The 13,506-nt window shown below is 37.4% G+C and overlaps 1 protein-coding gene across 1 annotated transcript; it reads right to left on the bottom strand.

Moving 5' to 3' along the window:
• Window positions 1-6,529: 6,529 nt before the first annotated feature.
• LOC129160186 (uncharacterized) lies at window positions 6,530-12,761 on the bottom strand. The gene has a single exon (XM_054737361.2). It carries the CDS (start codon window positions 12,323-12,325, stop codon window positions 6,530-6,532), a length of 5,796 nt encoding a protein of 1,931 aa, XP_054593336.2. The 5' UTR covers window positions 12,326-12,761.
• Window positions 12,762-13,506: the final 745 nt, after the last annotated feature.

The raw sequence follows: 13,506 nt of genomic DNA, 5'->3' as shown, positions 1-13,506 counted from the left end.
TTCGTGCCGATCCATTTAGCCGGTTCAGCAGTATAATTTCTTCCCAGTTATAGCGCCCCCTATTGTTTAATCAAGTTGAAAACCAGGACATACACTTGAATTGACCTTAGGTATGACTGTTATGAACAGCTTTGAAAAATGTCAAAATCTCTTGAAGTTACGCTAAAAAAACTTTTTCATTCCCAAAAAATTATTTAAAAAAATCATATTTAAAAAAATAAGCAAATTATCGAAAATCCCTTCACATCTTTTGGTCAGCCGCTCCTCCTCTCTTGTCAGGGAAAGTTTTGATGTGATTGAGTTTGACGGCCGGGAGGAGTTAACGAAAGTACGTTGGACTTACTATGCAAATTTCTACTAATTTGCATAAGTTTAAAACATTTTTTAAATTACTCATCTAAATTTGACTGACTCAAAGAACACATTGGAATAGATCATTTGTTTTTTTACAAAAGAAATGGGGAGAAACATGCCAAAAATATTTTTGGGGTACCAGAGCGCCACCTATTGGACAAAATTCAAAAAATTTTCTGTGATTGTAGATGTCACGATGACTGATATGAATTGTAATTTTCTGTATAGAATATGTATTTTTCATGAGTAAAAGGGCGAAAATTTTTAAAGCCTATAAGCCACGCCCACTTTTTAATCATTTTCAAAATATAGCTTAAGGGTCCGACGATTAACATATGTGCCAAGTTCTGTGGAAATCCATCAAGCCGTTTAGCTGAAACAAACTTTTTGACTCTTTAGCGCCCCCTATTGGTGAATCCAAACAAAATGGGGTAGATAGGACTTACCGCTCATACTTTGTAAGGTTCTAGAGTCTCATCAATTTATTTTGAGAAATGGTGAAGATATCATCAATTAACACATGTGCTAGCTAGCGCACTGATTTTGACATGGTGTCATTAGCCCAATTTTCAATATTTCTGCATTTTTCTTCATCACAACAACTTAGCCTAGTCCATAGATCACATGTACGAAGTTTGAAGTTGATTCGACGAAAAATGTCGAATAGGTGATTAAAACTAAGTTTTGCATTTTTTGCGATCTAGCAAAAAATCTAGTTAGGCGGAAATGGGCGTGGCCAATACAAAAAAGATGGAGAATCAATCAAGGATCATGTGCATATAAAGTTTTTGACTGTAGGACCTACGGTTTGGGAGCTAGTAGCTGAAACGTGTTGACCTCTGCAATAGCGCCACCTAGGTGACCCGGGGTCCAAATTTTCGAATCTGAGTAGCGGTCAGGATTTTCTATCAGACTGCCATGTCAGATTTTTCCTTGCAATTTCAGGCTCTTGCGCCCATACAGACACAGCGGAGAAGAATAATAATAATAAATAATAAATAATAAATAATGAAAAATCCGTAGAAAAACAATAGGGTTCCCTGCCCTTTGGGCTTGGAACCCTAACTAGAACTGCAAGCAGTTATCAACGGGTTCCAAGCCCCCAGCGCCAGTCGCCCACCCGCCCCGCCCTCAACTTCGCCAGTCCTCACCCGGTCCCGCCCCAAAAACACATTCTCCCGCCGGCATCCCGTCAGCTCACTTCAACCGGCGCAATGCTCACTTCAACCGGCGCAATGAAAGTATCACTCAGGATACGTCATTAAACCTGCAAAGCCTATACACATATCTTTCAGAGGCATGGCTGACTTCTCAATGGTGATTACAATGGAATTCCACTGTTTCCTTATTAAAGAACGTGAAGATTTAATGAGTGAGATTATCAAACAATGATCTATACATCAACAGAATATTACAAATAACATAAATACTTGATAATAACTTTAGATTTAATAGATTTTCAACAAAAACTATGAGTTTCATTTTGTGACTTACTGACCAAATGTTTTAAAAAATCATGAAAAATACATAAATCATCATAAAATTACCAAAATATTCTCACATGGCAGTGTTAACATGCGGAATAATATGATGTTGTTTTTCAATCAGTAGACTCAAAGCTTTTTTGAAGAAAAATCGGTAAATATAACTGTAAGGGTCACAGGCAAAATTAAAATATTCATAAAAAAATAGTGCTACTTTCTAAAATTAGGAGAAAAATCTCAGATGACCATAGGTACATGTTGAATGTTGTAATTGGTGTATATTTACTGTATACCTAAAAAACTTTCTAACAAAAATTAATTACGTTGTTGTCCAACTATACAGAAAAACTGGCAAAAAGTTAAAAATTCATTAAAAATCTATGCTTTTGTACAAAAATCTCAAAATATTCCCAGATTGCCTCTGTGATGGGGGTATTGTGCTCATATTTTTGTAAGGATCATAATTGTTAAACTTTTCTTACAATAAAATAATATTTACATTAGTGGCTGTAAACAAAAATTTGTCCTATAATTAAACACAAGGGGGAGCTCAAATCAAGACGACATTTTTTTTATTTCATAAACCACCTAAGAGTGACCTTTGTGCCAAATGTCAAGAAGATTGTGAAAAGAGAATTTGCGCTACAATTGCTAGCCTAAAAATGTTTTTTCGTAAATTTAAAGCGCAAACCTCTTCGTGGAGCTGCGGTTTTCATGATCTAAGCTCTAGCCTACTCAGTTAACAGAACCTGAAAATCTTAGCCTCTTACATGCAAATAATGATTTTTAGGAAATTTTTCAAATTTGAAATTTTAAATGATCATAAACCACGCCCACTTTGATCAATCATTACCATATTGATAATGTAGTCTTAAGACTCTATAGTGATGACAACCACTAAGTTTCGTGCAGATCCATTTAGCCAGTTCAGCAGTATAATTTCTTCCTAGTTATAGCGCCCCCTGTTGTTGAATCAAGCTGAAAATCAAGATATACACTTGAATTGACCTTAGGTATGACTGTTATGAACAGCTTTGAAAAATGTCAAAATCTAGTGAAGTTATGCTAAAAAAACTTTTTCATTCCCAAAAAATTATTTAAAAAAATCATATAAAAACAAATAAGCAAATTATCCAAAATCCCTTCACAACTTTTCGTCAGCCGCTCCTCCTCTCTTGTCAGGGAAAGTTGTGATGTGATTGAGTTTGACGGCCGGGAGGAGTTAACGAAAGTACGTTTGACTTACTATGCAAATTTCTACTAATTAGCATAAGTTTAAAACATTTTTTAAAATACTCATCTTAATTTGACTGACTCAATGAACATACTGGATGAGAACATTTGTTTTTTTACTAAAACATTGAGGAGAAACATGCCAAAACAATTTTTTGGGTACAACAGCGCCACCTATTGGACAAAATTCCAATTTCTTTCTGTGATTGTAGATGTCACTATGACTGAAATGATTTATAACTTTCTGTACAAAATATGTATTTTTCATGAGTTAAAGGGCGAAAATTTTTAAAGCCTATAAGCCACGCCCACTTTTTAATCATTTTCAAAAAGTAGCTTAAGGGTCCAATGATTAACATATCTGCCAAGTTCTGTGAAAATCCATCCAGCCGTTTCGCTCAAACAATCTTTTTGACTCTTAAGCGCCCCCTATTGGTTAATCCAAACACAATTTGGTAGATTGGGCTTACCTTTCATACTTCTTAAGGGTCTAGAGTCTCATCATTATATCTTGAAAAATGGTGGAGATATCATATATTAGGACATGTGCTAGCTAGCTGACTGATTTTGACATGGTGTCATTAGCTCAATTTTCAATATTTCTGCATTTTTCTTCAACACAACCACTTATCTTAGTCCATAGATCATAGGTCCGAAGTTTGAAGCTGATTCGACGAAAAATGACGAATAGGTGATTAAAACAAAGTTTTGCGTTTTTTGCGATGTAGCAAAAAATCTAGTTAGGCGGAAATGGGCGTGGCCAATACAAAAGACATGCAGAATCATCCAAGGATCATGTACATATAAAGTTTTTGACTCTAGGACCTACGGTTTGGGAGCTAGTAGCTAAAACGTGTTCACCTCCGCAATAGCGCCACCTAGGTGACTCGGGGTCCAAATTTTCGAATCTGAGTAGCGGTGAGGATTTTCTATCAGACTGCCTTGTCAGATTTTTTCTGGCAATTTCAGGCTCCTGCCGCCATACAGTATTAGCGGAGAAGAATAATAAATAATAATAAATAATAATAAATAATGAAAAATCCGTAGAAAAACAATAGGGTTCCCTGCCCTTTGGGCTTGGAACCCTAATAAATAATGAAAAATCCGTAGAAAAACAATAGGGTTCCCTGCCCTTTGGGCTTGGAACCCTAATAATGAAAAATCCGTAGAAAAACAATAGGGTTCCCTGCCCTTTGGGCTTGGAACCCTAATAAATAATAATGAAAAATCCGTAGAAAAACAATAGGGTTCCCTGCCCTTTGGGCTTGGAACCCTAACTAGAACTGCAAGCAGTTATCAACGGGTTCCAAGCCCCCAGCGCCAGTCGGCCACCCGGCCCCGCCCTCACCTTCGCCAGTCCTTACGCGGTCCCGCCCCAAAAACACGTTCTCCCGCCGGCGTCCCGTCAGCTCACTTCAACCGGCGCAATGAAAGTAACACTCAGGATTTGTCATGAAACCTTTTGCTTAGCCTATACACATACCAGCATGTGACTGTGTGTGTGAATGGCTGAATGCAGACTTCTGCGGGCCTGGTAAGTCATGTGCTGTATTGGACAGCAGAAGTTCAGGAAACGGAGCGGGATTTCCAATAATTGGAAGGTTTTGGGTTTGATTCCAAGTCTGACCAGAGAATGCTGTTGTTGTGTCTTTGGGCAAGACACCTTGGCTGCTGGTGCTGGGAGGGACCGGTGGTGTCAGTTTTCAGCAGGCCTCACCTCTGTCAGTGTTCTTCAGGGAAGCTGTGGCTACATTGTAGCTCATTCCCAGTAGTGTGTGACTGTGTGTGTGAATGGGTGAAAGACTGATTGTGTTGTTAAGGGACTAAGGCGCTATACAAATCCAAAACATTTACCATTTCAATATTACTGACGATGTTTAGTAAATGTATTAAAAATGTATTATTTTCATAGGAAATCCTCCAATGTTTTTTGAAAATCATCATGGGTCAAGTTTTGTTATTTTATAGTTTTTAAATTTTTTTTCAATAAGACGATATATGGAGATTGATAATTAAACTGAATGAAACAAAACTGAATAAAATCCATATTTGATCTAAAGATTTCCTGCACTTTGTGCCAGTGGCCCCTTGCCCTGCACATTCTTGTAACAGTTTTATCTGGCCATGGTCAAAATCACATAGTTATCTCTGGTCAAAATAAAACGAGTAGACATTTGGTCAAAATAAAACAAGTAGACATTTATTATGAGCACGAAATTGCCCAAAATTCAGTGAAGCACTTCATATTGTAAGTACAAAGATGTAGAATATGTAGGTAAAAATGATGGTACATTATTCAAACAATTGAATTAAAAAAACAGCAGTTTATTGTATGTCAAATTTTGCCAATTGTGGGGGAGACTTTGTAGAGGAAACAATATTTTTACAACACTATGCATTGAAATTAGGATACCAGAAATTACATTGATTCAAGAGTACAGAAAACACTTTATTGTTATCTACATATGTAAATGTACAAATGATGTGTTACACAATGTATAGCAAAGTGGCAGAAGGGCATTCTGAGGCAAAGTGTCATGATGGGAATGTTTTACCCAGGACATGAAAAAATCACAGATGGAAACGATGGCAAGTGAATAACAAATAATATTTATTAAGAACAATGTGAAACTGAAAACGGTGCTCCAAAATGGAATAGGAGGGGTCAAGATCTAGAACGGGAAAGCAAACTGGTGTTAGAATCACGAAACCCTGGAACCAGAGAACCAGAACTGGAATTGTTTGGAGAACTATTCTTACCGGAGATGATCGGTCTTGGTGAGGCAGGGCTGGGGCTTTGGGGCCAGGTAGGGACAGACAAGCAGCAGAGAATGAGGATCCAGGACGGGATAAGGAAACAGGTTGCGAGGCAGACAGCGAGGCAGGATATGATGCAGGTCCAGAGGCTGGTAGTTAGGCAGGCTGGGAAGCAAACAGGACGACAGGCAGGCGGCGTGGTCACATGATGGTTGCTGGTTCCGCAGATTTTGGTTGTGTTGTTTCAGGAACTTCATCTGGTGGGTGATTGTTCCTAGTGGAGATTGAAAAAAAGAAGAGTGCTGTAAAATGAAATCTTTAACAAAGGAAAATAAAAATAGTACTAGAATAAGTGAATTTGTGAATATCTAAATGGATACATTTTTATACATTGAAACAGTGATGGCACAACACAAAGTAACATTTCAAGTGTCCATTATCAAAACCACAAGTAAGTGTGATACTGTCATACACTTTTTTATTGATAAAAAGTATATTTCACATGCTATATATACATTAAACTGTAAGGTATGGTGTGTTATGGTATGGTATATATGTATATGAGTCCAAAAAAGTTTAGATGATTTTGAAGCAAAATTGATCTTGTATGAATGAAACGGACTTCTATGTGGAATTTGTTATGGTCAGCTCTGGTGTCCACCTGTCCATCTATCTGTGATTGTCTGTCTTTCCCCTTGAGGCTATTTGTCCTGCAGTCCCTGTCTGTCTGTCCCCAGTTCCTGTAACTGTATGTCTGTGCCTGTTCCTGTCAAGAATGATATTTGAATACATTCATGGTAACTGTAATAGGTGGGAATAACTTCTACATGTACGGTTTTGGGATCAATGTCTTTGATGTAAACATGATCAATTAGAGTATTATTTTCGGTTGTTGGACTTGTTACTATTTGAGTGTATCCTTGCAATTTCATGAAGCTGACAAATGAATTAGAAACCAGTGCATCGTCATTCATATCACCCATGACTATTTTGGTTCCTGGAAATTCATTGAAATAATGCAGTACAGGTTTTAGATTGTCTTTGAATTTCTGAAGGTTATATGATGGTGGTTTGTACAACAGCATATAATGATGGTTTAAAGTTTGTGTGCTAAAAAGCAAAGCTTCCAGGTTGTTGCAATTGAAAGCCATACTTTTACACATAATGCTGTTTTTGTGATAGAAACCAACACCACCACCATTTTTGCTTCTGAAAGTAGAAAGTAGTCCAGTTTCATCATATGAGTCAGATCTTGTTTTGTGGTGAAAAGTCCAACCTGGCAGTGAAATGCTTTCAGGGGGATGTGTTTCTTTTAACCAAGTTTCTGTCAGACAAATTATATCGGCTGTGAGTAGTTTTTGGTTGCTCTTGACATCCTGTATGTGATTCTTGAGACCTTGCACATTATGAAGACAGACTTTAAAAGTGCAGTTTGGCATTGAAACTGGTGTGTCGATAAAGTTTGGCATTAATTTCAAGTTTTCTTCCACATCACTTCTTGCATAGATTGCTTTAGCTTTAAAATCTTGGATAGTGAGGTGTTCTAGTGACGTAACACGACTTAAAGCTACATATGCTTGTCCAGCAGAAAAAATCCTTTTAAAAGAGACTACAGCTTTCTGTAGTGTTAGGCCTTGGACTTTATGTATGGTGCAAGACCAAGCCAGCCGCAGTGGAAATTGACGTCTAACCCCCTTTTCAAGTTTATCTTCATCGGGACTAATTGGTGTGGCATTAGTCAGCTCGGTGTCTGAAGTTGGAAACTTGTGTCGTAGTTGTTGGCCTATACTTGGGTTGTCAAAGTTAACATAAATGATGTGTGGGAAGCTATTGTTACTTAGAAATTGTATGCGACAAACAGTACCAAACACACCATTAACAAGTCCATCAGAAACATCAATGTTTTTAATGAGCATTACACGAGCTTTAGGAGCAATACTTAGTAATTTATCTAAATAGGTTTTCTTGCCAAAATCAAGTGTTGAGGGTATTCTAGTGGTACGGCCAGTCTGAGGGTTTTTATGGAAATCTTGGGCTTTGATTTGTACAATGTCTGTACATTGTTTATGCAACATGTTGAAGTTATGATTATCAACATCACTGTTTGTTGCAAAAAGATGCAGAATTTCAGTGTCTTCACCCATGCCTGTTTCACATCGTTTGAGAAGTGCTTCGTCTTGTGGGTGAAGTGGTTGGTCTTTTTTGTGTTTTCTTAAACGGTTAAGTGTTACAGCAAAGTCTTTGTTTTTTTGTCGTACTATGTCTGTGAGTTCAACATGACTGAAACTGTTTTGCCACAAATTTGAACCAATGGGGTCCTTGTAGAGAGGAGTCCCTTTGACAGGTGGCAACTGATAAAAATCACCAACAGCTATGACGGAGACATTACCAAATGAAGAAAAGTCTGAACACTGTTTGATCTGACGCAGTCTACCATGGATATATGTTAATAGCTTGTTATCAACCATTGAGATTTCATCTATTATCAAGATTTGTAAATGTTTCAGGGTTGCTCTTAATGTGTTTATTTTTTCCTCTCTTAAAGGCTGGTACGGTAATGAAATATTATTGCCAATTGCAAAGCTATTATGTATTGTTGTGGCGTTGATATTTAATGCAGCCACTCCAGTTGGGGCAGTCAGTAAAACATGAATATCATCAGGATAATTAGATAATCTGGATAGTATTCTGGTTGTTTCATAGGACACAGCTTTTACCAAATGGGACTTGCCTGTTCCCGCTCCACCTGAAATGAAAACATAAAAAGGGCTTGGATTGTGACCGTTTACTTTATCTAAGCACCACTGCCGGATTTTATAAAACACGTTGCTCTGCTGCTGATTTAGAGAACGCATTAAGGATTGTGCTTCCTTGTGTGAGACTATCTGTTTTTGAATGTGAAATGATAAAGCTGGTTTTGTGATTGGCTCTAGATCTGGAATAACTTCTTGTTCACCAGGATTTGGATTGTTATCTAAAGATCTGTCTTCCAAACATTCCAATCGGTCTAGTTCTGCCTCAGGACACAGCTCTGCCCAAACATCTTCTTGAAATCCAAAGTGTTCAATATCTTCCTGTATGTTTTGTAAATCTTCTGCTTTGATTTCAAACTTGGATCTGTTGAATTCTACTACGTCTTTGACAGACTGGATGTTTTTACTACTGTTTGTGATTGAGCCGGTCTCATAAAACTCTTGAAATGTTGTAAATTGTGATGGTTTTAACTGGTTTTCCATGTAATAAGGAAGGAACAGCTGAAGCTGGCTTTGATAGTGTTTCTCAGGATCTTGTTCTTTAGAAAAACGAGCATATCTAACAACAGCTACATTTGTCCTTGTCCGTTTCCTTACACAACCATTGTTGTTTAATAAACTAACCACTTCTGGTCTAGATTTCTCACTGTTTGGTACATTTCTGTATTCTGAGGCAAAAGTAGCTATGCACATGTCCATAAATTCACTGGACTTAGGCCTGCTTTTGTATCGATCAGTAATGTTTGTCATCCAGATCTGATTACCATTAGCACTGTTTTGAATGACATTAAGAGGTAAGCTCATTCTGACAATGTTGTCACCTGTTGGAACAAATGTGACTTTTCTAGAGCCCTCTTTTAATCTCATGTTTGTTACCCGATACACACTTTCTTGAGCAGAAACTTCTCTGTTATGCAGAAACACATTCCCTAATTTGTTAAGCGCTTGTTTTGCATCCAGGTTTTCATTATGTTTGATTTCATTTTGTGCATGTTTTAATAGCAAACCCATTTCTCTTTCTGCTTTGGATATGTAGGAAATTATATAAACAATGCATGCATATGCATCACAGACAAACTGGATGTCCATGTTTGCATTCCAGCAACGTAGCAGGTCTGTGTTATACTGATTAACCCAGATGTCGTTTATGCTTCGTTTATGGACGACAGTTGTTTTGGTAGAGGTCAGTTTGTAGGCTGTTTCAAATGTAGTCTGGTCAATACCAATGGAATTAAACAAGTCATCTATGCTACTAAATGTGTTGTTTTCACTGGTCAAAGCTTCTTTAACTTTGGTCATGATATGCTTGGCTGCCTTTTTTAAATCTGAAGATGATTTGTCAGATGGGTTTTCCTTATTGTCAACATCCGTTTCCTGTGTGCATATGAATGTATTGTTGCTTGGTGGTCGGGGAAAGTGAAACCTGCAAGTTGTGTGATTTTTTCTGCAACTTTTAGAGTGTTTTTTGCTATGCATTTGAACACTATGTACCACTTCATGGAGAGGATCACTGTCAGGTGGGAGGTCGCATGTAACATATTTATCTACAAAAGCTATGACTTCAGCGTCTGTGTTGACTCCTATTTTAGGCCCGTCGGTCCAAAATAGACAATGAGTGTGACATGATCCACGTTGCTGAAACTCTACTCTATAAAAATAATCAATGATTTTACCAATTGGCTGAGCGGGAGACATGATAACATCTTTTAAAAAAGATCTAAATCTATAGTCAAACATTCTGGCTGCTGTCACTGGATTGTTTTTCAATAAGTCACATTTCTGTGCCCAGTCCATGTCATGAATATTGCCTTGAATGTTTTCTATAGCCATAAAAGCTTCCATAAATTCTGGCCATCTTAAATCTGCTGAAGAAAAGGAAGCAAACCATGTAGGAATGCCAAGTTGTCTAACGTAAGCAAACAGATCTTTTTGAACTCCCTGCCAAAATACTGGTGTACCTCTAATGGGCTTCAAAAACTTATAGCCCATGTCAGCATTTAAAACATTCTTCAAAAAGTCTGTATTGCCCAGCATGGATGATGTAATGTTGGTGTTGTCTAAGCCATGGTAACCCTTTCTCAGTGCAATGGAAACATTTGACACAACTTGATTAACTTCTGACAAATATTGTGCATAAAAGATGTAATCCAAGTTCTTGCCAAATCTGCCATCAGCATTGAGAATTCGGGTGTTTAAATATTTGCTGAGTGTAATCCTTTGCTCTCTTGCATCATGAAATGTACCTGTTCCATTGGGAAACAGAACTGGAAAGCATTTAGCCTCATTAGAAGTATCAGTAAGCAATCTGACTGGAGTATTTCCCTCAGCTGGTGCTACTGATAAAACACTGTCAAAATGGTTGTCTAGTATTTCTTGGGCAATGTCTACTGGTTGCATACATGTGTCCAAAAACATCCCATGCTGTTGTCTATCATTAAAATGATCATCGCTAACAAGATCTTCAGACTCTACCTCGGTGCCACTGCCATCTCCTTTGCCAGGATGTTCACTCTCTATTTCAGCTCTATTGCTGTCTTCTTCCAAAGTGACGTTGTCAGTTTCAGAGGTAGAGTTTTCAGACTCTTTTTCTAGGGGATTTGTCCATGCACTATTAAATTGTACATCTTTGTAAAAAGTATTGTGAGATTTAAGGTATGCAATTGCATTATGTACTTTCAGAGCGTTGACATACTGATAGTCATAGTGACCCTTGTATGTCAGCTTTCGCTTCAGTTTGACTTTAATCATTAGATTCTGATCATCTAATCTGGGTAGAATGTTACTCACAGTTTCTGTATTAGATGGAACACAAGTCACAGGTCCATGGACACCATTTTGTCCTCCCTTTGGTAAGGCTAAAAGTTTCATAAACGGAATGTGCTGTGCCACTAGATGTTGCTCAAGAGGATTCAACGTACTAAGTTCTACAGGAATAGAATCTAGGTGCATATTGTTTGCAACACTTTCTTCAGGGACTTTTCCATTGAGTATTTTACGATGACAAGTAAAACAGACCCACAATTTACATGCAGGGCTAACCTCTAGATGGCATTTGGAATCTGAAGAGTCTCCACACTTGTGCAAATAAGTGTCAGTGATGCATTTTTTTGCCACAGATGAAATGAATGAACCTCTAATTTCATACTGCTGTGTTTTACATTCAAGAACTTGATGTTTAAAAAGTAACCGATGACAAACACAACAGACGAATTGAGGGCCAAATTTAACCTTTTCTCTAAAAAGCTGAATGACATTGTCTATGAACTTTTTTCCAGTCATGAGATTTTGTCGTCTACGTTTTCCGTGCTCTTTAACAGAAACGGCATAAGCAGTTACATTTCTATACCGTTCAGAATTAGACTGTTTGATGCGGTCACGGTGGTCAACCTTATTTCTATATCTTTTTACGTTCTGTTTCAATAACTGAAGTTTAGAGTGTTTACTTTTGGCTGCATAAGTGGTTTTGCTGGCAAGTTTGAGTCTTGCTCTCAGTTCAGGCTTTTTGTAGTAGTTTTGTTTATTAGCCAGTTTGAGTCTAGCTCTCAGTTCAGGTTTGTTTTTGTAGTTTTCTTTACTGACATGTCTGCGTCTTGCTCTCAGTTCAGGTTTGTTTTTGTAATTTTCTTTACTGTCATGTCTGAGTCTTGCTCTCAGTTCAGGGTTATTTCTATATGTAATGACACTTAACTGCTTCTTGTGTAATCTGTAATTAGGATCGTCCTTATACAATTTTTGTAACATCATTTTTTTGCTTTCCCTTTTCTCAATGTCTTTATTATACAGAGTTCTCTTTCTCCTGTTCTCTCTGCTTATCTTAGATGGAGATAGTATGTCCTTGTCACCTTTAAAGTGACAGTAATTACATGAGATCAGGTTAAAACATGTGTTAGTTTTATCTTTCACACATTCGATTGGCTCATAATGACATTCATTACAGTGTTTCAGATAAATACCCTTGGTGTTGTCTAAAGTACTAGAAGAGCCATATTGTAACCATTTTCCTTGAGTGTAAGTGTAAATATGGGTGTGAAAAAAGTCTGCAGCTGCTTGTATCTCAATTTCTGTAGCCCAGGATCCAACTATCTTTATGCCTGTTTGTGTAACATACTGTTGTACTGATTCAAATTCCTGTCTGATGTAACTTGAATAGAGGTCAGAATTTTGAAGAATTTGATTAACAACAGCCGTGCGAATCGACCTATGCAACTCTTCATTCCCAGTAATTACAAATGCAAGAGCACGGAAAAAGCAGTTGCCGTCTGGCTGGATGTGTATAGTGGTACACGGTAACGGTTCATCTAATGTAATACTTTCCCAAAGACTTTTCACCCTTTCTAAACTTGGAACTATCTGTAGTTGGTTGCAAAAGTTTCTTTTGTCTTTAGAAGTCAGAGGATTGAAAGTAACAGTGCTGTTGATATTTTCTGAAATTATGAAAACAGATGTATCATTTTGTGGCACTTCTTCAATTATTGCTTGATCCAAAGAAGTGTGATGATTTTCAGTTACTGAGTCTACATAAAGGGAAGTGGTGTCATTAACTGCAATATCTTCTATTTCCTGAAGTACTACTTTATCAAAACTATCATCATCAAAACTAGTACATATTGACTCTGCATCATCTTGAAAAGAACTATTTTGCGTATGGATGAGCTCACAACGAGATGGAGATTCAGAAAGAGACTCAGATGTGTCACTAACTGCAACATCTTCAATCTCTTCAACTACTAACTGATCAAATGTATCGTCATCAAAACTATCATCATTTCCACTGATTAACTCTACATCCTTTTGGCAAGAAGCAGTTTTACTTTGGATAGGTTTACTCATAGATTGAGCTGTCACCTTAACACCTGTCATTTCAAAAGCTGTGTCCTCTTCATTTGCATTGTCAGCACACAAAGAGTGAGAGAGATTGATTAAAT

Source organism: Nothobranchius furzeri, chromosome 6 (assembly GCF_043380555.1).
Source record: "Nothobranchius furzeri strain GRZ-AD chromosome 6, NfurGRZ-RIMD1, whole genome shotgun sequence".
Classification (NCBI taxonomy): Eukaryota; Metazoa; Chordata; class Actinopteri; order Cyprinodontiformes; family Nothobranchiidae; genus Nothobranchius; species Nothobranchius furzeri.
The sequence above is the reverse complement of the archived record's forward strand: the minus strand, read 5'-3'. Positions and strand labels throughout refer to the sequence as shown.

Coding starts and splice junctions, on each gene's coding strand:
- LOC129160186 (XM_054737361.2), bottom strand. CDS start 12,325: ATGATGTTACAAAAATTGTATAAGGACGATCCTAATTACAGATTACAC.